Source organism: Miniopterus natalensis, chromosome 17, assembly GCF_054644295.1.
Source record: "Miniopterus natalensis isolate mMinNat1 chromosome 17, mMinNat1.hap1, whole genome shotgun sequence".
NCBI lineage: Eukaryota > Metazoa > Chordata > Mammalia > Chiroptera > Miniopteridae > Miniopterus > Miniopterus natalensis.
Window position 1 is genome coordinate 17,032,238 of NC_142097.1, and position 22,265 is coordinate 17,054,502.

The 22,265-nt window shown below is 51.2% G+C and overlaps 1 protein-coding gene across 1 annotated transcript; it reads right to left on the reverse strand.

Moving 5' to 3' along the window:
* Nucleotides 1-289: 289 nt before the first annotated feature.
* SARM1 (sterile alpha and TIR motif containing 1) lies at nt 290-21,294 on the reverse strand. Its single transcript, XM_087826016.1, has 9 exons — nt 20,810-21,294; nt 12,757-13,375; nt 10,325-10,537; nt 9,954-10,045; nt 9,626-9,861; nt 6,780-6,882; nt 6,515-6,704; nt 1,389-1,510; nt 290-1,273 (listed from the first exon to the last, which is right to left on the reverse strand). The coding sequence occupies exons 1-9, from the start codon at nt 21,277-21,279 to the stop codon at nt 1,144-1,146; spliced, it is 2,175 nt and encodes a 724-aa protein (XP_087682142.1). The 5' UTR covers nt 21,280-21,294; the 3' UTR covers nt 290-1,143.
* Nucleotides 21,295-22,265: the final 971 nt, after the last annotated feature.

Genomic DNA, 22,265 nt, shown 5'->3' on the forward strand with positions numbered 1-22,265 from the left:
TTTCAGAGCCTTGCAACTTAAAGTGTCATTCTTGACAGCCAGCATTGGCTCACCTGGGAATCAGAAATATGGAAGTTGAGGCCCAGGTCTCCTGAATGGAATTTTAACAAAACTCCCAGGTGATTTAAATGTATTGCCAGAGTTGGGGCTAGGGCCAGCTCAACAGTATCTTTGGCAGGGAGGGGAGTGGAAGGAAGAAGTCCCAAGCCTGGATTGATACCTTTGATTTCCTGGTTAAGAGTAACCTGACCAGCATCTGCTGGTGAGCCAGTGCTGGCTGTCAAGAATGACACTTTAGGTAGCAAGTGTCAGGACATTGCCTCTTCCCAAGGGGCTACTGCTAGGAGGAACTGGGAAGCCAGATGCGCCAGGTGGGGCAGGGGCCTGAGGCCCAGCACCAAGGTGTGGGAGGGTGGCTAGCAGCCCTTTGAGACATGGCCTTCCCTGCCCAGGCCCAAGCAGGGAGCGCCCACACACCTGTGAGTGCTTCAGACCCAGCTGCAGCTGCAAACCAGCCAGAGTGGGGGCCGCCTCAGCCCAGCCATGACCCCAGATGTGGCAAAAGAGACTGTACCTCAGGGAGGGTGAGAGGGGGCTTGGGACCAGGCCAGGCCAGCTAAGGGCACTGAGTGATAACAGGGCAAGGCCACAGGGCAGCAGGAAGCAGTGAGCCAGGGACTGGCACAGTGTAGGTGGAGAGCCACCAGTGGGCTCTCATCCCCTCCGGTTCCCAGGCCCAGGGGCATGCTTGGCTGGGAGGGCTGGGCATTGCCTTAATTCCTGTCAGAGGCTGCCTGACTTCCCCTACTCAAGCAGGGGAATGTCAGGGAGAGGGGGTTGTGTGTAGCAAACCCTCGCTCTTCAGTGTCTCCAGAATTGATCAGTGAACCTGAGACAGAGAACCTGGTGGCAGGGCCTAAGGGCGGCCTAACCCTTACCACCCCTGATGCCTAGCTTCCCTTCCCTTTCTGGATACTGAGGAAGCTGGGCTGGAGGTGGCCCATGAGGGTCTGGGAGAGGGAGAGCCATTTCCTGAGAAGGGCCTAGGCTGTCTCAGCTCAGGGAGGCCGGCGTGAGGAGCTGCTCCTTCCAGGGAGATAATGGAAATGGGGGTTACAGCAGGACTTGGAAACTAGGGACTGGTTAAGTCGGGCCCATGGGTGCAGCACCCTCCAAACTGGTATCGGAGCCTGCAGACGAGTCCTGGGAGGTGCGGCCCTGCAGGAAGCGGATGATCTTCTCAATGGTGGCCTCTTGGTACTCATGGCACCACCTGTGGGCACAGAGGCTGGTGGGTCAGAGGGCTGGGTAGAGGGAGCTGCTGGCTGCAAGGTCTGTGTATCCACCCTCCACCCCCTACCCCCCCTCACCCCCCCACCTCCGCTCACTTGATGCCGTTGAAGGTGAGCACGGCCTGCATGTCCTCAGGCAGGGCCTGGGGCTCTGGCCACTCGAAGCCATCAATGATGGGCACAATGTTTTTACCGCAGCTCAAAGCAGTCACAATCTCCTGGAGAGAGAAGGGAGGGTGAAGATACCAAGGTTCCCAGCTAGGGACCCTGGGGCCAGGCCAACACTGGAAGGGCAAACAACAGCCTGAGGGTGAGCCCAGGGTGGGCTACTGGTCCTAAAGCCCACCTTGACTTCTCCCTCACCCTTTGTGATATAATAAAAAATAAATAGCCCAGCCGGCGTGGCTCAGTGGTTGAGCATCAACCTATGAACGAGGAGGTCATGGTTCGATTCCTGGTCAGGGCACATGCCCAGGTTTCGGGCTTGATCCCCAGTAAGGGGCGTGCAGGAGGCAGCCGGTCAACGACTCTCTCATCATTGATGTTCCTATCTCTCTCTTCCTCTCCTTTCCTCTCTCTAGAACCAAGAAAAAGATATTTAATAAATAAATAAATGAATGAATAAATAAATATTTGGTCTTTGTCCTAGGTTCTTGGCACAGAGCTCCTAAAACCCTTCTACTCTCCAGACGACAGGCAGGGGAGGGGGGGTGCCTAGATGGCTTCAGGATGGGGACTGGTGGGGGGAGGATCAAGCTCTGATTGGAGAGCTGGAACTTTTAGCTGCCCCAACACGGGAGGGGAGAGGGGCTGGAGATTGAGTTCAATCACCAACAGCCAGAGACTTAAAGATGCCACATAATTAAACCTCCATCAAGAGGGTGGGTTGTGAACACATCTAGGTGCTGGGAGAGTGGCCTGGAGAGGGCATGGAAGCTCTGTGCCTCCCTGGCCTGCGCCCCACCCCCGTACCTTGCCCTTGGACCCTTTATAAAAAACCAGTAAGTAAAGTGCTTTCCTGAGTTCTGCACGTCATTTTAGCAAATTACGGAACCTAGTGGGGAGAGTCATAGGAACCCCTGAATTTGTAGCCAAGTCAAACAGGAGTGTGGGTAGCCTGGGAACCCGGACGTGGGTAGCCTGGGAACCTGGGACTTTCGGGTGGCATCTGAAGCGAGGGCAGACTTGTGGGACAGAGCCCTTTTACCTGTGGAGTCTGACACTCGCTGCGGGTAGTTAGTATCAGAATTGAATTGAATGATGGGACACCCAGTTGGTGTTGGTGAATTGGAGACTTGGGTGTTGGTGTGGGAAGAACCCCACATAATTTTGTGTCAGAAAAAAACATCGCACCACCTGCACCCATTTTTCTCTACGTCCCCCCCTCTATTCTCCTGCTCCAACCCTTCCCCTTTCTCCTCTACCAGGTCTGCCCTCATCCACTTCTTGCCCCCTTCTAATTTGTTCTCTACATTGCCCCTTCACCCAGCTACTCTGCAAGGTGCAAATTTGATCATGTCACTCCCTACTTAAAACTCTTTAAGACTTTTCAAGGCTCAGAATAAAGTTCAAACTCCTTAACGTGGTCTGAAGGTCCTGTGTGGTTGGCCACAGCTCACTTCTCAGATGCCAAGTCTGCACTGTCCTCCTAGCCACACAGACCCAGCAGCCCCTTAGATCTGCCCTCCTCCCTCCCTGCACAGGGCCTTTGCACATGCTGTTTCCTGTCTGGAACACTCTTCCCTGCCCCTTCACCTAGCTAATACCTACTCATTTTTCTGATTGGAATCCAATTAACACTTTCCCAGGGAAGTCTTCCCTTTCATAGCCTCTGCAGCACATGCACCAGTCATCAATTTAAGTTAATTAATGAGTAATTTACTTAATATCTGTCTTCCCCACCAGACATAAGGGCAGGGATGATGTTTGGTTTTTACTCACCCTCTATCTCAGTATCTTTCACAAAGCCATGCCTATAGTCGGCCCTGGCTAAATACTTAATGGCTGGCTGGCTGGCTGGCTGAATGAATGAATGAATGGAGACAACATAGCATAGTAGTTAGGGAGTGCACTCTGGAATCATCAGATCTGGGTCACATTGAGTCTCTGACACAGGCTTTGTGACCTGAGGCAAAAGCAACTAGCTCTCAAGCCTCTGTTTTCTCATATGTAAAACAGAGTTAATGACAGTCCCTATCTTGTAAGATCATTGGAAGGAATGACTATGATACCCTATGGCAAGTGGTTAGAACAGCGCCTAGCAGGTAGTTCATGCTTAATAAATAATAGGTGCCATTATTTCCTTTTCTGTAAAGTGGGGATAATAAACCTATCTCGCAAGGTTGTTCTGAGAATATTACTTACTATTAATGAGTGCTCTGGTAAATGCTTATTTAATGTTTTGGGTTTTTTTTCTTTCAAGGGAGAACCACAGGGATTGGACTTCCCTGAGTGCAGTTCACTTGTGGTTTTCCATATTGATTACCCACTAAATATGGCTTCAGGGAAAGGAGTTTTAAAACCAAAGGCAATTAAGCACTAAAAACAACCAAGGAGGGATGATGGAGCCTTTGGGACTGGTCCAAGGCAAAGGCTCCCACCACCCCGCCTGCCTCCTCCCTCCTTGCAGTCTGCTGGGGAAACAGTAGGTGCCAAGACCCTTGAGCACAGCCTTTGTGGGGAAAGTACCTGCATAACTTCAACCTTGATTGACATCTGGGGGAACCTCTCCACTTTGCAAATGAGAAGGAGGAGGCCCAGAGAGGGGAAGGGACTTGCTCCAAGTCGCCCCCCCACCCCCAGCTGAGGAGGTGCCAGGCTTTGACTCATGCCTTCAAATTCCAGGTCCAGGGTTGTTTCAACCAAGCCCTCTACCTCTCTACTGAGAATCTGGATGAATTCTGACCCTGCAGCAATTGATTTGGAATCCTTTAGACATTTGCTTCATCCAGAATTACACAGAACCAAAGACACACACTGCTCATTACACAGATTCAGAGGCTGGCCAAGAGAGGAAAAATGGCTTATTCAAGATCACGCAGCTGGTGAAGAACTTGATTAGAGATGAGTCTTCTTGTAAACCTAATTGATATCTACGGTTTCCCCAGTCATCTCAGCTTCATCAGAATCACTAATCTGTTTTATCACCGATTCAGTTATTCTATAAAATCTTCAAGGGCCTACTTTGTACCATGCATGGTTTTAGGCATCAGGGACACAGTGTGAATAAGGCAGGGTCTGAGCTCTCATGGAGATCACAGGCACTTCTCTCTCTCAAAAGGCCACCTGCCACCTGCTCTAGGCCTTCAGACATCATCCTCCAGGCTGACAGATCAGCACCCCATCCCCAAACCAAGCCCAGTACTCAACCCCTAAAACACAGCTCTGGGGCTTGACCCCCTTTCCCACTGCCAGTCTGGACTGCACTCTAGCGTCAGAGCCTTCTCCTCAAAACCCACCAGGGGGGCATCACCGCACTCATGGGAGCTCTTTTCTCAGTGCTGTAAGCACATTAGGCCTCTGCAACCTCATTCCACAGTTCCTATCCAGCCCGTGGTGGGCTGATAAATGCTTAGCTAGCTATCCAGGGAGAAAAACAATAACAAACCAACAAATAAAACCCCAATTTGTAGTATTTACTGATTTCCTTACTGTAAATACTCCCACCATGGCTGACTTTAAGCTACCAATGTAACATCGCTGAATGTAGAGTTGGGAAGAAATGCAGACAATCATCTGGTGTCAGCTGAACCCAGCCCTGTCCCACCACCTCCCACAAACACCCTCAGATCTGTGCCAGGAAACACAGGTCCTGGGAAAGAGCATGGGCTTTGGAGTCAGAGAGACGGAGCTCAAGGCCCAGCTTTTCTGATTTCTACACCAGTGTGGCCATGGCAAAAGCTATCCTACTCCTCTGAGCCTTAGTTTCTTTATCTGTGAGACGGGGAGAGCAATAGCAGTGATGCACGTAGGTTTTTGGCACCTTTCTCATCCCTTCTTTCGATCTTTGCTCATGCTGTTCCCCTGCCAGGGATGCCTTCTCTTCCACTTACCTAAATTCTTGAGGCTCTTCTCAAGTCCTGTCTCCTCCATGAAGCCTTCCCTGATTATTCCTGCCCTTAATATTTTTTCCATTTTCCATAGTCCTAGGGCAAGTAAGAGGTTCATCTACCCGGCTTATATATGACACCAACTTATATATGATCTAGTCATTCTGGGCATAGTCTTGCTTCCTTAGCTGCTTTAGGACAAGGGCCCCATCTCAGATGACTATTGTATCCCTCAGCCCTGGCCCCAATTCCTACTCATTGATTAATGAATAATAACCTGCAGATGTGATATGGCTCCATCCATCCATCTGTTCTAAAGTATTCAGTAAGTTTCTACTATGTGTCAGGCACTTGGAGATACAATGGTGAGTTAAACAGTGCTCATAATAATTATATTAATACTAGTAATCGCTACCATCATAGAACAATTACTATAGAGCCAGGTGTTCTGCTAAGCGCTTCATAAATTTTAGCTCTTTTAATCCCTATAACAATATCCTAGGGAGTTAGGTACTATAATTATCCACTTTACAGTAATAAACACGAAGCTCATTGGGAGGAAGTAACTTGCTCAAGGCCAGAGCCAGGATTCAAACTCATAGCCTTGTGCTCTTTTTAAAAAAAATCTCACCCGAAAGTATGTTTTTATTGATTTTAGAGAGAGAGGAAGGGAGAGAGAGAGAGAGAAATATCCATGTGAGAAACATCAATCGGTTGCCTCTCCGACCGGGGGTCGAACCCAAAATCTAGGTATGAGTCCTAACTGGAAGTTGAACCTGCCACTTTTGGTCTACAAGACAATACTCCAACCAACTGAGCCACTTGGTCAGGCTAGCTTTGTGTTCTTAATGATTCCATTGTGCCTATCACTGTGCTGACCTGCCCCTCTTCCCTCATGGAGGCTATTTTTCAAAGCATTTTCATCCCTCTCTGACCCTCACAACAATTCTACAAGGTAAATAGGACAGGTAAGTATCCCTGTTTTGTAAATGAGAAAAATTGGCTCAGAGAGCCTAAGTGACTTGCTAGAGTCCTATTACAGTCAGAGCTGTGCCTCCTGACTTCCACCTGGGCCACGGAGGTTAGTGGGGTGTGCAGATGAGAAGGAATAGGAGGAGAGCCTTGTCCCCCGGGCCGCAGGCCAATGCTGGGACCACAGGCGCCAGCACTTACCTTGTGCACCCAGTCCTTGCAGTCGTGGTCCTGCATGCACTTGTCCAGTGCCCCGGCCGACAGCACCAGCACAAAGTTGCGGGCATCCATGACGCTCTGGATGAGCTTGTCCTCAAACTTGCCTGCTTCCAGTTTCTCCACATCAATGAAGACACTGAAGCCATGCAGCTGCAGGTGCACCTTCAGGAGGCTGCGAAGAGGTCCTGTGTCACTGCCCTGGCCTCGCCCCAAGGCCCGAGGCTGCGGCCTGCCCGCTCCTCCTCACCTGGCCAGCTGGGAGCCTGAGTTCCGGCGATAGCTGATGAAGACATCAGGAATGTCCCCACTCGGCTTGCAGCCAGTGCAGGGCAGCGGGGAGTGTAGCATTTCTGAGGGCGACAAGAGAGAGCATGGTGAAGGTGGCCGCTCCCCAACACCCATAATGAAGTACATCATCCCTCGCCCGTCCAGCCTTCTCAGGCCAGCCCAGCCCAGCCCAGCCCAGCCCAGCCCAGCCCAGGCAGGGTGCCTTGCTCCAAAAAGGGTCACTGAGGTAGGGAGATGGGGCCTACAGGAAGGAAGGCAGCTAACACTTGGTGAGTCCCTCTCAGGAGGCAGGCGTTGTGTTTGAGGGACATTGAAATGCACCTCCAGCCTTGCCCTCTCTCTGGAGCTCCAGACCTGCACAGCCAGCTCCCCACAGGCGCTCCAAACCCAACCTGTCCTAAACACCCCAGTGGTCCCCTTCCTCCTAGTTTCCCACCAAAGTCAGGAACCTGGGTGTCAGCCTCAACTCCTACCTCTCATTCATTCACTCAACAATGTTTACTAAGCGCTTACTGTGTGCCAGGCACCATCCTTGGCACTTAGGATACAGCAGTGAACAGAACAAGCCCTGCCCTCCCGGAGCTGATGCTCAGTGCTCAGCGGCAGTCACCGTGCTCTGTGGATTCTTCCTCCAGCCTCAGGGCCCTCCCTATGCCCAGGCCCCCAATTCTAACCTCCTCAGTGCTCTCCCCAGGCCCACACTTGCCTAGTCTAATCTGTTTGCACAGCTACCAAAGGGATCTTTCTAAAATCCAAGTCTGAGCGTGTCATTGCCTCCACTTAGAAAACATTCATTGCTGCCCGGCCGGCCATGGCTCAGCGGTTGAGCATTGACCTAGGATCCAGGAGATCGAGGTTCGATTCCCGGTCAAGGCACATGCCCGGGCTGCAGGCTCAGTTCCCAATGACTCTCTCATCATTGATGTTTCTGCCTGTCTCTCTCTCCTTCTCCTTTCCTCTCTCTGAAATAAAGATTTATTTTCTTAAAAATACAAAAAAAAAAAAACCACACAAAAAAAACATTCACTGCTGCCCGGCCCATGTGGCTCAGTTGGTTGAGCGTTGTCCCATGCACTAGGATGTCGCTGGTTCGATTCCCAGTCACAGCACATGCCGGAGTTGTGGGCTTGAGATGTTTCTATCTCTCTCTCCTTCTCCCTTCCTCTCTCTTTAAAAAAGTCAATAAAAACATATTTTTTAAAAACATTCCTTGCTCCCTACTCTCTATAGAAGAGAGATTTGTAAGCTATTTTTTCCATAGGATCCTTTTTTTAAAAAATGAAACCTAAGGTTTTCCTGAGAGCTGCAAAGTAAAAATGATAAAAGTTGACCTGCTTTTGTTGAAGCAAAAGCATGGAACAAAGCTTAGTAAGTACTTGCTGAATGGATATATCAATGAAAAGAATCTATCGTCTTATAATATTCAGACTTAACATTCACAGACAACATTTGTCTGTTTATGAAACAGGAGGGGAGGGTTTCAAATCCTAATTCTGTTATTTACTGGCTTTTAAACATTGGAAAAGATATTTAAACTCTTTAAACATTAGTTTCATCATCTTTAAAATTAATACCCTTGATGGAAACTTTCTTTATCTTTGATTATGATGGTAGTTACACAGGAGTAGACATTTTTTCAAACCCTGCAAACTGGACACTTTTAAGTTAAATTATACCTCTTTCATTCTTTAAAAGTTTTTAAAAGTTGATTTAAAAAATTAATGCCCACTGCATCAAATGGATGTAGAGCCTAATGAGATAATACCTGTTCAAAACTTAATTCAGGACCTGGCATATAGTAATTGACAATAAATATTAGCTAAACTGCCCTGGCCGGTTTGGCTCAGTGGTTAAATCGTTGGCCCACTGACCAAAGGGTCGCAGGTTCAATTCCTGCTCAAGGACAGTACCTCGGTTGTAGGCGTGTGCAGGAGACAACCAACCAATGTGTCTTTCTCACATCAATGGTCCTCCCCTTCTCCCTCCCCTCCACTCTCTCTAAAAAAAATCAGTGGAAAATCCTCAGGTGAGGATTTTAAAAATTAGCTAAATAGTAAATTAGTAAATGAAACAGTAAATAAAGAGGGCTGCTAGAGCCCTTGACCTCCCTAGAGTACCTTCAGAACCCATACTGTGTACACTGTTGTTTAATAGAACAAGCCACCTGTCTTCCCACTCTCAAGTATGGGCTCTCCATGCTCTGTCTCACCTCCATACTTGCATATGCTGTTCCCTCTGCCTGCCTGCTCTTCCTGCTGCCCCCCCCCCATCCCAGCGTCAAGACCTGGCCAGGCATCCTCTAAATGCCTAGACCTGGGTGGACAGGGTAGGCAGTGCCTCCTCTAGGCTCCCACTGGAGTCCTGGGCATGCCTCCTATTGTGGTCACCCCCCTGTTTATATGCCTGCCTTACTCCTACTTGGAACTTTTTTTTTTTCCTTTTTTAAAAAAAAATATGTCTTTATTGATTTCAGAGAAGGGAAGGGAAGGGAGAGAGATACATCAATGTTCAGAGAGTCATGGATCAGCTGCCTCCCGCGCGCCCCCTCCTGGGGATCCAACCCGCAACCCGGGCATGTGCCCTGACCGGGAATCAAACTGTGATCTCCTGGATCCTAGGTCCGCGCTCAACCACTGAGCCACACCAGCTGGGCAGACTAGGATCTTCTTGCGGGCAAAGCGCAACACATTCATCTTTGCATCCTCAGAATCCAGTCCCTCACGGCGTCTGGCTGCACCGTGTGTCTCCCCTCGCCCCTCCAGGGACGGCGGCGGGACCGGGGCGGGTCCCCGCCCGCAGGCTGACCTCTGGCGGCCGTGAGGATGCGCGCGCGGTGCACGCCCAGGCGGATGCCGCAGTCGTCCAGGAGCTGCTGCTCCGACACGCGGTGCAGCAGGGAGCGGTCCAGGCCGCAGCTGACCAGGCCGTACGTGTACTGCCGGAAGCGCGGGTCCAGGTTGCCCAGCCAGTCGGCCAGGTTGCTGCGGTCGCACGTAGCGTAGTTGGCGAAGGTCTTGAGCTCCCTGAGCTCCCTAAAGAACCTGCGCCCCAAGGAGAAGTCCTGCCTCAGGCTGGCTAGCGGCTGAGGAGGCGTGTAGACGGGGCGGGGGCGGGGAGGCAGGAGGCTCCGTACCTCTTGCGGGTGATGCCCGACGTCATGCCCAGGTCGGTCTGCAGTTCTTCATCCGTGAGCCGCAGAAGCAGGTCGCCGTCTACCTGCTGCTCCTGGGGATAGGTGGGGGGGAGGGGGAGGGGTAAGAAAGCCCTGGACCCCAAGCACAAGGCGCAAGGGGCGGGAACCGGAGCCCGGAGTAAGGGAGGTCAGCGGACGAGACCCAGATTAGAGCCTAGTGACCCCGAATATTGCTGAGTACAGGCTCCCCGCCCCCAAAAGGCCGCCCTGGCGCCAGGGGCTTGCGGGACAGGAGGGGCGAGGTGGCCTGCGCGCATGGCGCCCCTAGGGGCCAGGGGCCCTGGGGGGGGGGGGGGCGGCGCCCGCTATACCCGGAACCGTTCGCAGAACTGGGAGAAGCCGATCTGCTGCAGCCACGTCTGGACCTCGGCCTCCTTCCAGCTGGGCACGCAGGGCAGGATGGGCCTGGGCACCTCCTCGCGCAGCAGGCGCAGCGCGCGCTTGGCCAGCATCGACGTGGTGCCGTTGGTGGAGTAGGAAACGAGGCGTTTCAGGCTCTGGATGGCACCGATGTCGCTGAATACCTAGGGAGGAGTGTGTGTGTGTGTGTGTGTGTGTGTGGGGGGGGGTGTTCTTGTATCTGCCAACTTTCCAACCAGCCGCCCCCAAATATGCCCAGTGCCTCCTTTGTGCCCAGCTGCTTTTCGCTGCTGAAAGTCCCACCACCTGCCCTAGCCCTGCCTTCATCCAGCAAATCACAGAGTCCTCTGGATTCCCCCTCCAGAAGCTCCCTCAAAGCTCTTGAACAGGCAGATCCTCTTCATATCTCCCCTCTACAGCTTCCATCTGTCCTAGTGATAAAGTCTGAGCTCTCAGTATGGCTGCCAGGCCTGGCACAGTGCAGCTTCTGTCCACCATCTCAGCTCACCTCCCCTTTCGCCAACCCACACTTGTCTGACACCCACTCACGAAGGCTTGAGCACCTCTGGGCCTTGCCCCATGGTGTTCCCAGGCCCTTAGTTCCTCCGGCCTGTTTGGGGGAATCCTATTCATCCATTGGAATCCAAATTGATTAGCACCTCTTCCATGCAGCCTGCTTTGATTTCCCCACAGTTTCACCCACACCTCCAATTAGACCTTGTACCACACTCTGAATGCCACTGACATTAGTTGATAATACAATTTCCACTGGATGATAAGCTGAGGTCATGTCTTAGTTACCCCTAGAGTCCTGAACCTGGTACACTGCAGGCCACAGAGTGGGGGCTTATTATGTCTTTACTGAACTGCACTCATTAGCCTTGCTGGGAAAGGGGTGCCAGAGCTGGTGGTCATGCTGTCCAGACGCAATATTTCCCAACTCCCTTTCAAGGCTCTTTCCCCAAAGCAAAATGACCTGCTTTGTAAAGTCAGTCCTCCCATGGCCCACCTCTAGGGCATAGAGAGGAGAATCAGAAACTCCTAGAATGCTGGACCTTGGAAGAGGCCTCAAGACCCCCTAACGCAAGTGTCTCCTTGATCTGTGGGGACATACACAATGTGTGACAATCATCTGTGAGACACACTCCTCTGAGCAGCCCCCAGAAGGCCATAGTGGCACACAGAGGGTGGTTCATGCTGTGTGCACCACTCCCTCTGCACCAGTTGCCACCAATCCCCCAATTTCCTCAGGAATGGAAAGTAGGGAAGGTCACATTATAGGGATAATCTTGATTCTGTAATATTTTAAAAAATAAAAATACAAACTTTTGATAATTTAACTTACTAGTCCCACATCCAGGGTAAGAACTACTGTTGTGGCACAGCTGGTATGGCTCAGCGGTTGAACACTGACCTAGGATCCAGGAGATCTTGGTTCAATTCCTGGTCAGGGCACATGCCTGGGTTGCAGGCTCAGTCCCCAGCGGGGGGCGTGCAGGAGGCCACCGATCAATGACTCTCTCATCATTGATGTTTATATATATCTCTCTCCCTCTCCTTACTCTCTCTGAAACCAACAAAGGCATATTTTTAAAAAACCCAAAAAGCAAAACCCAAAAAAATCAAAGAACTGCTGTTGTGGTCCACTCTTTCAATTTTCCAGAAGATAAATATGAGACATATAGAAGCTCAGAGAGGGGAAGCCAGATACCCAAGTTCACACAGCAAGTTAAAGCAGAGGGCAAAGGTTTCAAGTCAGACCCTTGGCATGGGGACCTCTGGGGACTCAGGTGGGAGTTGTTTCGCTGACACACTGACCCACTGTTCCAGGCCTCTTTCTCTACACTCCATCTCCTTCCTGGGCTCCAGACCCAAATGACAAAATAGCTCACTGGAGCTCCCTAATTGGTCATCTCTCATGCACCTCAAATTCAACCTGTCTCTCACGCAGTTCATATTATTGCAGTACCTGGTGCCACCATCCACTGGGTTGCCTATGTCCAAAGTCAGGAATCATCCTCAGCTCCTCCCTTTCCCTCACCCAGCCGCCCACCAAGTCCTAATCCTAGCTCTTCAGCACCTCTGGAATCTGTCCACTTCTCTCTGTCTCTCTGTGCCCTAGTCCTGACCTCTGCCATCCCAACTGCACCCTGCCATGGCCTCCTATCTGGCCCCCTTTCCTCCAACCACAACCTTGCCAGTTCCATCTCCACGCAGCACCTGGGTAATCTTTATAGAAACACGCGTCCCCTGCTTTAAAACCTTGGTCTTGCCTTCAAGACCAGAATGACTGTTTCCTCATGCTTCTTGCTTTGGGAAGCCTTCCCAGGTGCCATCTAATCCCCCCCCCCCGCCCCCCCAACACACACCCACCTGCACCCACCTTGGTCTTGCCCTGCAGACTCTTGATGGCAGCTTCAGCACACAGATAGAAAGCCCCGATGCACTGTGCCTCCAAACGTGAGGAGTCAAGCAGGGGCACTAGGCGCTGCAGGTCGTCGGGCCCGCGGCCCTGGCTCGTGTCGCTGGCGTCCAGCAGGCAGCGGGCGAATTGGACGGGGTCCAGGGAGGCCACGAGCGGCTCCACGAGCGCCAGCGTGCCGGAGCGCTCCACCTCGCGCTCCACCTCCTTGTTGGTGGCCAGCACCGCCACGGCGAGGCAGGCGTGCAGCCGCAGCAGCTCGTCCTCTTTGGAGAAGGCGAGCGGGAAGAGCCACTCGGCCGCGCGCTTCTCCACCATGCGGCGCTGCGCCGCCTGGCCCCCGTGCAGCGCGCAGTTGCCCAGCGCCAGCGCGCAGTGGCGCAGCAGCGCCGGGTCCGTGAGGCGGCACCAGTACAGCACCGCGTCCAAGCCGCCGGCCGCCACCAGCCGCTGGCACGTCTCCTCCGAGTGCTTGAACATGTGCTCCAAGATGCCTGCCACGCTCCGAGCCAGCTCCACCGGCTCGCGTTCCTTTGCCAGGTTCAGGATGACGCCCAGCCCGATGCGCGCCACCCGGTCCCTGCCGAGAGAAAGTGGAGGGAGACGGCGGCGTCGCCGGGCCTGCTGAGTCTGTGGGCCTCACTAGTGTCATAAAGACATGAGGGTGCACAATATTCTCCCTGCCTCCCTCCCCACCTCTTGCCGGGGAGCACCAAGCTTCTCTGATTATGAGGGTGTTTCCTCCTGGCCACACCCATTTCCTTCCCTACACCCTGCGCCGGAGAAGCAGTATGTGTCCTGGATAAGTAACCTAACTCTGGGGCAGACCCCCTCGATCCTGGTTTCAAATTCTTTGCCTTTTTCTAGCTGCGGGACCTTGGGTACGTTCCTTTATCTTTCTACCTTAGTTTCCTCATCTCATAAACAGGATTTTAAAAAACACACTACTCTATAGGTTTATGATGAGAATGAATGTGTTAATCCATGTAAAATGCTTGCCACAGTGCCTGGCACATAGGAAACAATAAATGTTAACTTCTCATCATCATTTGAAGTGTCACTTGCAAAGCACATAGCTCTTAGCCTTGCTGTCAATTTTCTCTCCACTTCATGCTGTGTGACTGGGGTGTATTTATTCCTTCATTCAACAGACATTTATTGAGAACCTACGGTGTGCCAGGCATTGTGCTAGTGGCTGAAGTTAGTGACTGAGAGTGACTCAGCTAATATGGAGACAAACAATAAGCAAGTAAACAATGAATTCACAGTATAATAGTGTTATCACCATAATGATAGCAAAACCAGGTGATGTAATCGAGAGTGCCTGGGTGCAGGGATATGTCTGGGGAGGTGCCACCTGAGGGTTAAATGTCCAGAGAGCCCTGCCTATAAGTATCTGGGAGAACATAACAGGCAGAGAGAAGAGTCAGGACAAAAGCCCTGAGGGCTGATGAGCTTGGCATGTTTGAGGAATAGAAATAAGACCAGAGATATTTGCAATGTCTAAAACCAGCAAGGAAAAATATAAAACCAACAAGGGATTCATATATAGAATATATAAATAAATATTCGAATCCACAAGAAAAAAAGCAGCAAATTCAACAGGAAATGGGCAAAGGACATAAATGAGCAATTTACAGAAGAGGAAATCCAAAATGTTAACAAAGAGATGCTCTAATGCATTAGTAATCAGAGAAGTGAGAATTAAAACAGCAATGACTTTACACCTATTAGGCAAAAAGTAGAAGCTGGGTAGCACAAAAGATTGGTGACGTGTGGGGCCATGAACACCCTGGAGCTCTGTGGGTGGAGGTACTGGCTGGGGCAGTCCATTTGGAGGGCAGACTGGGATGAATGGATGAAATTAAGGTGGCACACACCCTATGAGCCAGAAATTAAGGCTCTTGGGTTTATATTCCAAAGAGATTGTAACACAGATCCACAAAAGGGCATAGCCAAAGTAATTCTCTGCAGTGTTATTTGTGGTGGGGGAAACTGGGGACAGCCAGTGTCAAGCCTGGGAGAGTGAAGGGACGACATGGGCAGGTATCCAGTCTGGAAGACTATGGAGCAGTTACAAGTAACTGAGCAGATAGTAACATAGCGTGAAGGATCTTAACATAACACTGAGTAGGGGAAAGTAAGAAATAGAATGTGCTATATAACACAGCACAATTTGTGTAAATTAAAAATATATTCACAAAACTAGAACAAAGATTTTACCAGAACACAGAAAGATATGCACTATATATTGAGTGGTTGCCCATGGGATTAAGTCAGAAAGATGGGGGGGACATTAGTCAAGACAAGGGGAACATCTGGTCAAGTTGGAGGCGTAGGAAAACACGGTACTCGCCTCCTCCCACAAAATTACAACTAAACTACAGAACAACCATCATTCAGAACTGCCTGAAATCAAGCTGAATGGAAATCCTACAACGAGGGAATTAAAGATGACTCCACACTGAGACTGGTAGGAGGGGCAGAGACAGGAACAAGCTGGTCCCACACCCATGGGTAGTGGATAAAAACTGGGAGGAATGTCTCAGTTGCAGAGGTCCCCTCTGAGGAGCGAGGGGTCCCAGCTCCACGCCAGGACCCCCAGCCCAGGGCCCCAGTGGCGGGAAGAGAAGTCCCCATAATTTCTAGCTGTAAAAACTAGTGGGGATTGAGGCCGAGGGAGACAGGGGCCGCTGGAGTCCCAGGCAGTTCCTGTTAAAGGGCCTGCACACAGACTCACTCCCTCTGAGCTCCAACATGGGGGTAGCATCTTGAAAGGCACCAGAGACAAACAGAGAGAAACTGAATTGTCCAGCAGCAGGGCCAGAGCTGGGGGGTGAGTGGGGGGACAGATTTCTCCCAGACAGAAGTGCTGGCAGAGGTCAATATTTCTTTGATGAGCCCTCCCCTCACAAAGCCATTCGGCGGGAGCCATATGTGAGACTCCATCAACCTGGCTATCACTGTTCTCCTGCCCAGCTGATTCCCTGAGGCCTTGCCCCAAGCAACTTTCAGGCCCTACCTCCCAATCTGTTTCCAGTGGCTTTTCCATATGAGTGGCCTGTCTTGGCTCACGTTTCAGACTTTCCTAAAATCTCTCAAACAAACAGCATCTGGCTTCAGTGAGCCCCATAGCTCTCCCTAGACCCAGCACTAGCAGCAGCCAGCCTTGGTTCAGAGCTTGGCTTCGCTGGAGCACCTCCAAGCCCAGCACAAGTAGCAGCCATACGCAGATTGCCTTGTAGCTCATGCCAGGTGGCCCAAGGCAGAACACAGGTGGTGTCTGACCTTGGCCTACACCTCCCCCCAGGCCCCAGAGCTTGCATGCCCAGTGGACAGCTTCAGACCACGCTGAAGCACTACTACCCCACCACCTCCACAAGCAACATACTCAAGGGGCAGACTCAGGGGGAACTAGAGCCCTGCTGAAGTTAGTCCTGCTCTGTGGGGTGGGCCCTGCACAGCTGATCCTCCACGGTGGTTGGAAGTCAGTGGTCAATGGTCGAAGCCATTCCTTGCAACTGATCAGCCTGGGAGTAAATTCCTCCCATTGACATGCCAACAGCAACCAAGGCTCAACTACAAGAAGAGGTTGTACACGGCCCATACTGGGGGCACATCTAGTGCCCAGCTTGGGTGGTTGGGGAGGCTGTGCAGCTGGACCCTACAGGACACCTACTACATTAGGCTACTCTATGAGGCTTACTCTACCTAATACATAGAAACAAACACAGGGAGGTGGCCAAAATGAAGAGACAAAGGAACATGTCCCAAGTGAAAGAACAACAAAACTCCAGAAAAAGAGCTAAACAAAATGAAGGCAAACAATCTACTAGATGCAGAGTTCAAAACACTGGTTATAAGGATGCTCAACAAACTTAGTGAGAACCTCAACAGCATAAAAAAGGACCAATCAGAAATTAAGGATACACTATCTGAAATGAAGAATAATTTACAGGGAATCAAAAGTAGAGTAGATGAAGCCGAGGATCAAATCAGTGATTTGGAATATAAGGAAGCAAAAAACACCAAATCAGAAGAGCAAAAAGAAAAAAGATGGTGAACAAAATAGATCCAGAGACATGGAAGCATGGAACAGACTGAGGGATCTCAGTGGGAAGGTGGTCAGAGCACATACAAGAAGCAACCAATGAATGCATATAAATAAGTGGAACAACAAATCGATGTTTCTTTCTTTCTCCCTTCCTATTTCTCTCTAAAATCAATTAAAAAAAAAAAAAAGCAGCAAGAGAAAAGCAGTTAGTTACCTACAAAGGAGCTCCCATAAAACTGTCAGCTGATTTCTCAACAGAAACTTTGCAGGCCAGAAGGGAATGGCAAGAAATATTCAAAGTGATGAAAAGCAAGGGCCTATGACCAAGATTACTCTACCCAGCAAGGCTATCATTTAGAATCAAAGGACAGATAAAGACCTTCCCTGACAAGAAAAAGCTAAAGGAGTTCATCGTCACCAAACCACTATGATATGAAATGTTAAAGGGTCTTCTTTAAGAAGAAGAAGAAAAATAAAGATCAAAATTACAAACAAGTAAATGGCAATAACTACATAGAGATCAACAACTGAATCTAAAAACCAAAATAAATGAACAAGCACAATAGAAACAAGACTCATAGGTATGTTTTGATGGTTGCCAGATGAGAGGGAGGTTGGGAGGATGGGTGAAAAAGGTGAAGGGAGTAAGAAGTACAATTTGGTTGCTACAGAATAGCCACGGGGATGTAAAGTACAGCATAGAGAATATAGTCAATAATATTCTAATAACTATGTATGGTGCCAGATGGGTGAGAGAATTACTGGGATGATCACTTAGTAAGTTATGTAATGTCTAATCACTGGGATGAACACCTGCAACTAAGAATGTACGTCAACTGTAATTAAAAATAAAAAATGGTAAAATAAGGAAAAGAGAAGGGGAGCTTGCATTCTAGGCATAGATGTATGAAAAGACTTGGAGATGTCTGACAGCTGATGTAGTTGGGGACCTGCCCCTGCCTCAGCCGTACTGAAGTGAAGCCACTTCAAGTGGCTGAGGCAGAGGGTTCAAGGGGATAGAGAAAAATTTCCTGGAAGCCTTTTGAGCCATCTCAAGGCATTTATCTTGATGGTAATAAGGAGTCATCAAAAGTCTTTGGGAGGGGGAGTGACCTGGTCACACATGGGTTTTAGAAAACTCACTCTGACTGCTGTGGAGGGGAGAGGTCCAAGGGAGAAAACCTGGAGGCTAGAGAGCAGGCAGGAAAGATTCCACACTCCAGGCAGAGGTGAAAGTTTCCTGTCTTCCTGACCTCCACAAATGATGTCCTCCACAGATGATGTCCTCCACAGATGGTGTTAGCCCCAAAGACTTAGAGATCCAGCCAGCCATGAAGCCCTTGCCCAGTGAGTGCCACAACGACCACAGTTCTTGTGACTTTGTGTCCACTACAGAGCCCAGCTTAGTTAGCCTAGAACATGGCATAAGTTCAACAGTGCTTTTCTGAGCTGATGACTGAGCCTCTCAGATGGGTCCTAATCATCCACTTGGGCAGCTGGCACTGCAGTTGTTCCTTTTCCCAATGAAAACGCCAAAGCTCAGAGAGGTTATAAGACAAACCCAGGGTTCTACAGCTGGGAGAGGCATAGATGGGATTTGAACTCATATCTATTTGTCTTCAAGATCCTTCATCTGTATTTTGTGCAATCTAACTCATAAATTCTGAGAATATCAGAACCAAGATGTGCTTAAGCAGTCATCTAATCCAACACCCTCACTTTCTAGGGACAGGGAAGGAAAGGGCTTGCTCAGGAACATCAGTTCAGAGAGAGGACTTTATTCTGAGTCTCTTGACCCCCAACCCTCACCTGTCCCTATACATTTGGCACCTGCACAGAACTTGAACTGTGTGCTTGTTGTTAAAACTCCCAATTTTTCTGCAGCTTGTCTGGGTTCAAATCCCACCTCTAAAGGAAGGGGAAATTGTACATACACATACATATACAAGGATGTATATATGTGTATATATATATGTCTCTTCCACTTATTCACTGTGTATTTTTGGGAAAGCCATTTAACTTCCCTGAGTTAAACCATTTAACCTCATTATGGCCCCCTGATGGGCTGGGCTGTGAATTTAGAGGGCTAGTAGTCAGACGGGGCCCTCACTGGGTGCTGTAGGACCAAGCTTAAAGGGCCCTATCCTATTGGACTTATCCTAGTATTTGGGGGCGAGGGAAGCTGTCACCTGGGCTCCTGGGAAGTGGATGTGGAAGTACTTTGGGAAGAAGGGAGCTGCAGAACAGGGAATAGTAAAAGGAGTGGGTACACTGATAGAAGAACCTTCTTTAAAAGGAGGTTGGTTGGTAGGGGAAGAAAAATGTTTCATAAACACAAATTATCTGCGTCACCCCCTCTTCCTTCCCTTCCAGCCTCCTCCTGGCACAGGGTAGAGGGGTGAGGAGACTGCGTTTCTTTGGAAGGATTTTAATGCCGACCACGGGCGCTGGGCACTGTCCTTGGTCCTGAAGTGATGCCTGAACCAATGCCTGAACCAGGACGTGGTTTATTGGGACCAGGGACACTGGTTAGTGTGATGCCTCTCTCAGTAGTTCTGAATCATGTGAGAATTGCTATTGTCAGCCTTAAAAATATCAGCGATATTTGCATCTTGTAACCCTTCTCTTTCTAGGGGGCTGGCTGCACCCACTCCCCAGGAGTTCTAGTTATAGCTGCCCCACCCCACATACGAGACCTACAGGGCACACCCACCAACATGGGCCCACACATCCAGTGAGCACCCACTCTGTTTGCTAGACCTCTAAATGTATGGTCCACTCCCATCAGGACACCTGATGTTAGATGCGAGATTAATGACTTACTGAACAAGCAGAACCCTAAGTTGGTTTCCCAATTTAAATTTCTTCATTCATGCATTTTTGAGAGTTGTATCATTTCCACCACCCACCAAGTTATTTTTACTTTCTGAAAATGGCAAGGAAAGCACCCCTAACCTATGACTATCACACTTGTGAGAGCCGCATGAATGGAAAGTGACCCTTCTAAACCTGAGGGGCCTGAGACTTCAGTGCGAGACTGGACTGAAACAGCCTGATCTGCTCTGGCACCAAAGGAGAGAGAATGTGAGTACTCAGGCGTTCTCATATTCTATAGGGGAGATCCCAAGAAGCAGGCGAGAGAGTGGCAGCCAGGCCCCAGTTGGACCCCACCTACTGTATCTTGACACAATGTGGGGAAGGGATGAAGACCATGCACTCTGTCTGGTCCCCGCCTAGCTCCGCACCTCACTTTCCTCTTCCTCCACCCATGCATCCCAGCAGAAAACCTCCTGATCCCTACCACCAGCTGCAGAATGAGATCATGTCTGGCTTATTACATGGACCAAAGTGAAGAAGGAAGGAAGCAGGAGGTGGATTGGGGGTGGCATGAGCGGGGCAAGTAGCCCTTAGATCGATCGGTACTCATTTCAGCCTGGGGAGAGAGGAAAGGGGCTTCCTCCCATTCTCTGAGCATTGTGTTCTCTCCCTTTCTCAGTGGGAGGGAGAAGGTACAGGAGGGAGGAGGTAGCCTAGAAAGGCATCCAGGTCTGTGGGGAGGAGGGCTGTGGGTTTAGGGGGGCATTGGCAAGAGGATCCTATCTCACACTTGTGGGAGAATCAGGGATAAATCCTCAGAATCAGGGACAAGTTCCTGCCCTACTATGCCATTCCTCCTCTCCCTGTCTCATTCCTCACCTCATTAGCCCTGGCAGTGAATTCTGGCTGCACCGTTATTTCACTGTGTGACACTGTGTAAGTCACTAAACTTTCCCAAGCATCAGTTTTCTTATTCGTAAAATGGATACGTTGATCCCCAGCGTGGATGTAGAGCCGGAATTTGGCGAGGTAAGTCAGTGAAGCAGTGCAAGCACAGTGCAAGGCACCCGACAGATCCAGGCCCCCCACCGCCCTGGCCGCCCCACACCACGCGGCGCCCTCCCCGCAGCCGGGCATCCTCACCGATTCTCAGCCACCAGGATCTGCTCCAGCAGGCGCGCAGCCTGCACTCGAGTCTCCAGCTCCGTCGCCTGCAGCAGCCGCAGCAGCAGGTCGAGGCCGCCGTCCAGGCGGATGGCGTCGCACAGACCCTGGGCTACCTCTCGGCCCACGGCCGGCAGCAGCCAGGCCTCCTCTACCAGATGAAAGACCTCGGCCAGGCCGGAGCCGATGGCCCGCGCGCCACCCGCCTGCTTCAGCGCCGACAGCGCCTGCTGCAGCTCGGGCAGCGCGCCCTCCAGGGCGCCCCGCACCTCGGTGCCCACCCCGGGCGACACCTTGTGGGTCCCGCGGCCGCCAGCGGCCCACCACGCGCCCACCCCGTCGCCCCCGTCTGGCCCCGGCACCGCTAGCCGGTCGGCGCCTGGCGGTGGGCCTGACATGGCGAAGAATCGGCACAGCTTGTAGGCAGAGAGGAGCAGCGTCAGGACCATTGGCGCGGGGTTGCAGGGAACATCCCTGGCCTGGAGGGGCGGGACCAGAGGAGCTAACCTTGGGAAAAGGGGGACCCGAGAGGAGGTCAGCGGGAAGGAGATGCAGGAGGGAGGGATGAGAGAAGGGTACCAGGCGAGGGCGCTGGCCAGCACTTTGGGGAGGGGTGAAGGCGGGATCAGGGACGAAGCCGTTGGGAAAGGGAATGCAGGCCCAGATACTGGAGGAGGGCTGGAGGAGGGAGGTGGGAGGCAAGGGGTGGACCCAGGCGCCGGAGGGTGTAGCAGGCAGCCGCGGAACAAAGCACCGCTCCCGCTCTAGATCCGCTGGAAAAGGTGCTCTGCAGCAGCCCCGCCCGGGAGAAGGCGGGGACCCCCGGCCGACGCCCACCCTCTCGGTCCCGCCGGGCTCCGCCCCTGCCTCCTGCGTAGCCCCACCCTCAAGTCGTCTCCAGCCCCGCCCACGCCCTCGCCAGGCCCCGCCCCTAGTCGCATGCCCCGCCCCCTCCGCTGGGCGCGGGGACAGCGGGCGGCGAGCCCTCAGAGGACTGCCTCGGTTTTAACCTCGACGCTGGTGATGTGTAAGAGTAAGCAGCACCGTTGAGTGTGACCCCTCGCCTGCTAGTAGTTAAAACGATCATCATAACGATTCTGTACAACTCTTGAGGCCTTTTATGCCCGTTTCTCAGTTCAGCGTTACAACTTGCCTATGAGGTAGGACTTAGTGTTCCCATTTAACAGACGAACCGACTTAGGCCCATGGAAAAGGGAGTGCCGAAAGTTACACTCCTCTCTAATTATAGAACAGAAAAAAATCAGCTGGAGACTCTGAGGATCACTTACTCCAGGTGGTGGGAGGGCTTCAGGAGTTCTGTGGACCCCTGAAAGTAGGGACAAAGTCAGGCGTTCTGTGCTAGTGGGCATTTTCTGGGTAAAGGGATCCTACTTCTCACAAGAGTCTTAAAGTGTGGGGAACCAGACCACTCTTG

Coding starts and splice junctions, on each gene's coding strand:
- SARM1 (XM_087826016.1), bottom strand. CDS start 21,279: ATGGTCCTGACGCTGCTCCTCTCTGCCTACAAGCTGTGCCGATTCTTC. Junction 10,538..12,756: donor GTCTGCAGGGCAAGACCAAG/GTGGGTGCAGGT, acceptor ACTCCTCCCTAG/GTATTCAGCGACATCGGTGC. Junction 1,511..6,514: donor GCAAGGACTGGGTGCACAAG/GTAAGTGCTGGC, acceptor TTCTCTCTCCAG/GAGATTGTGACTGCTTTGAG.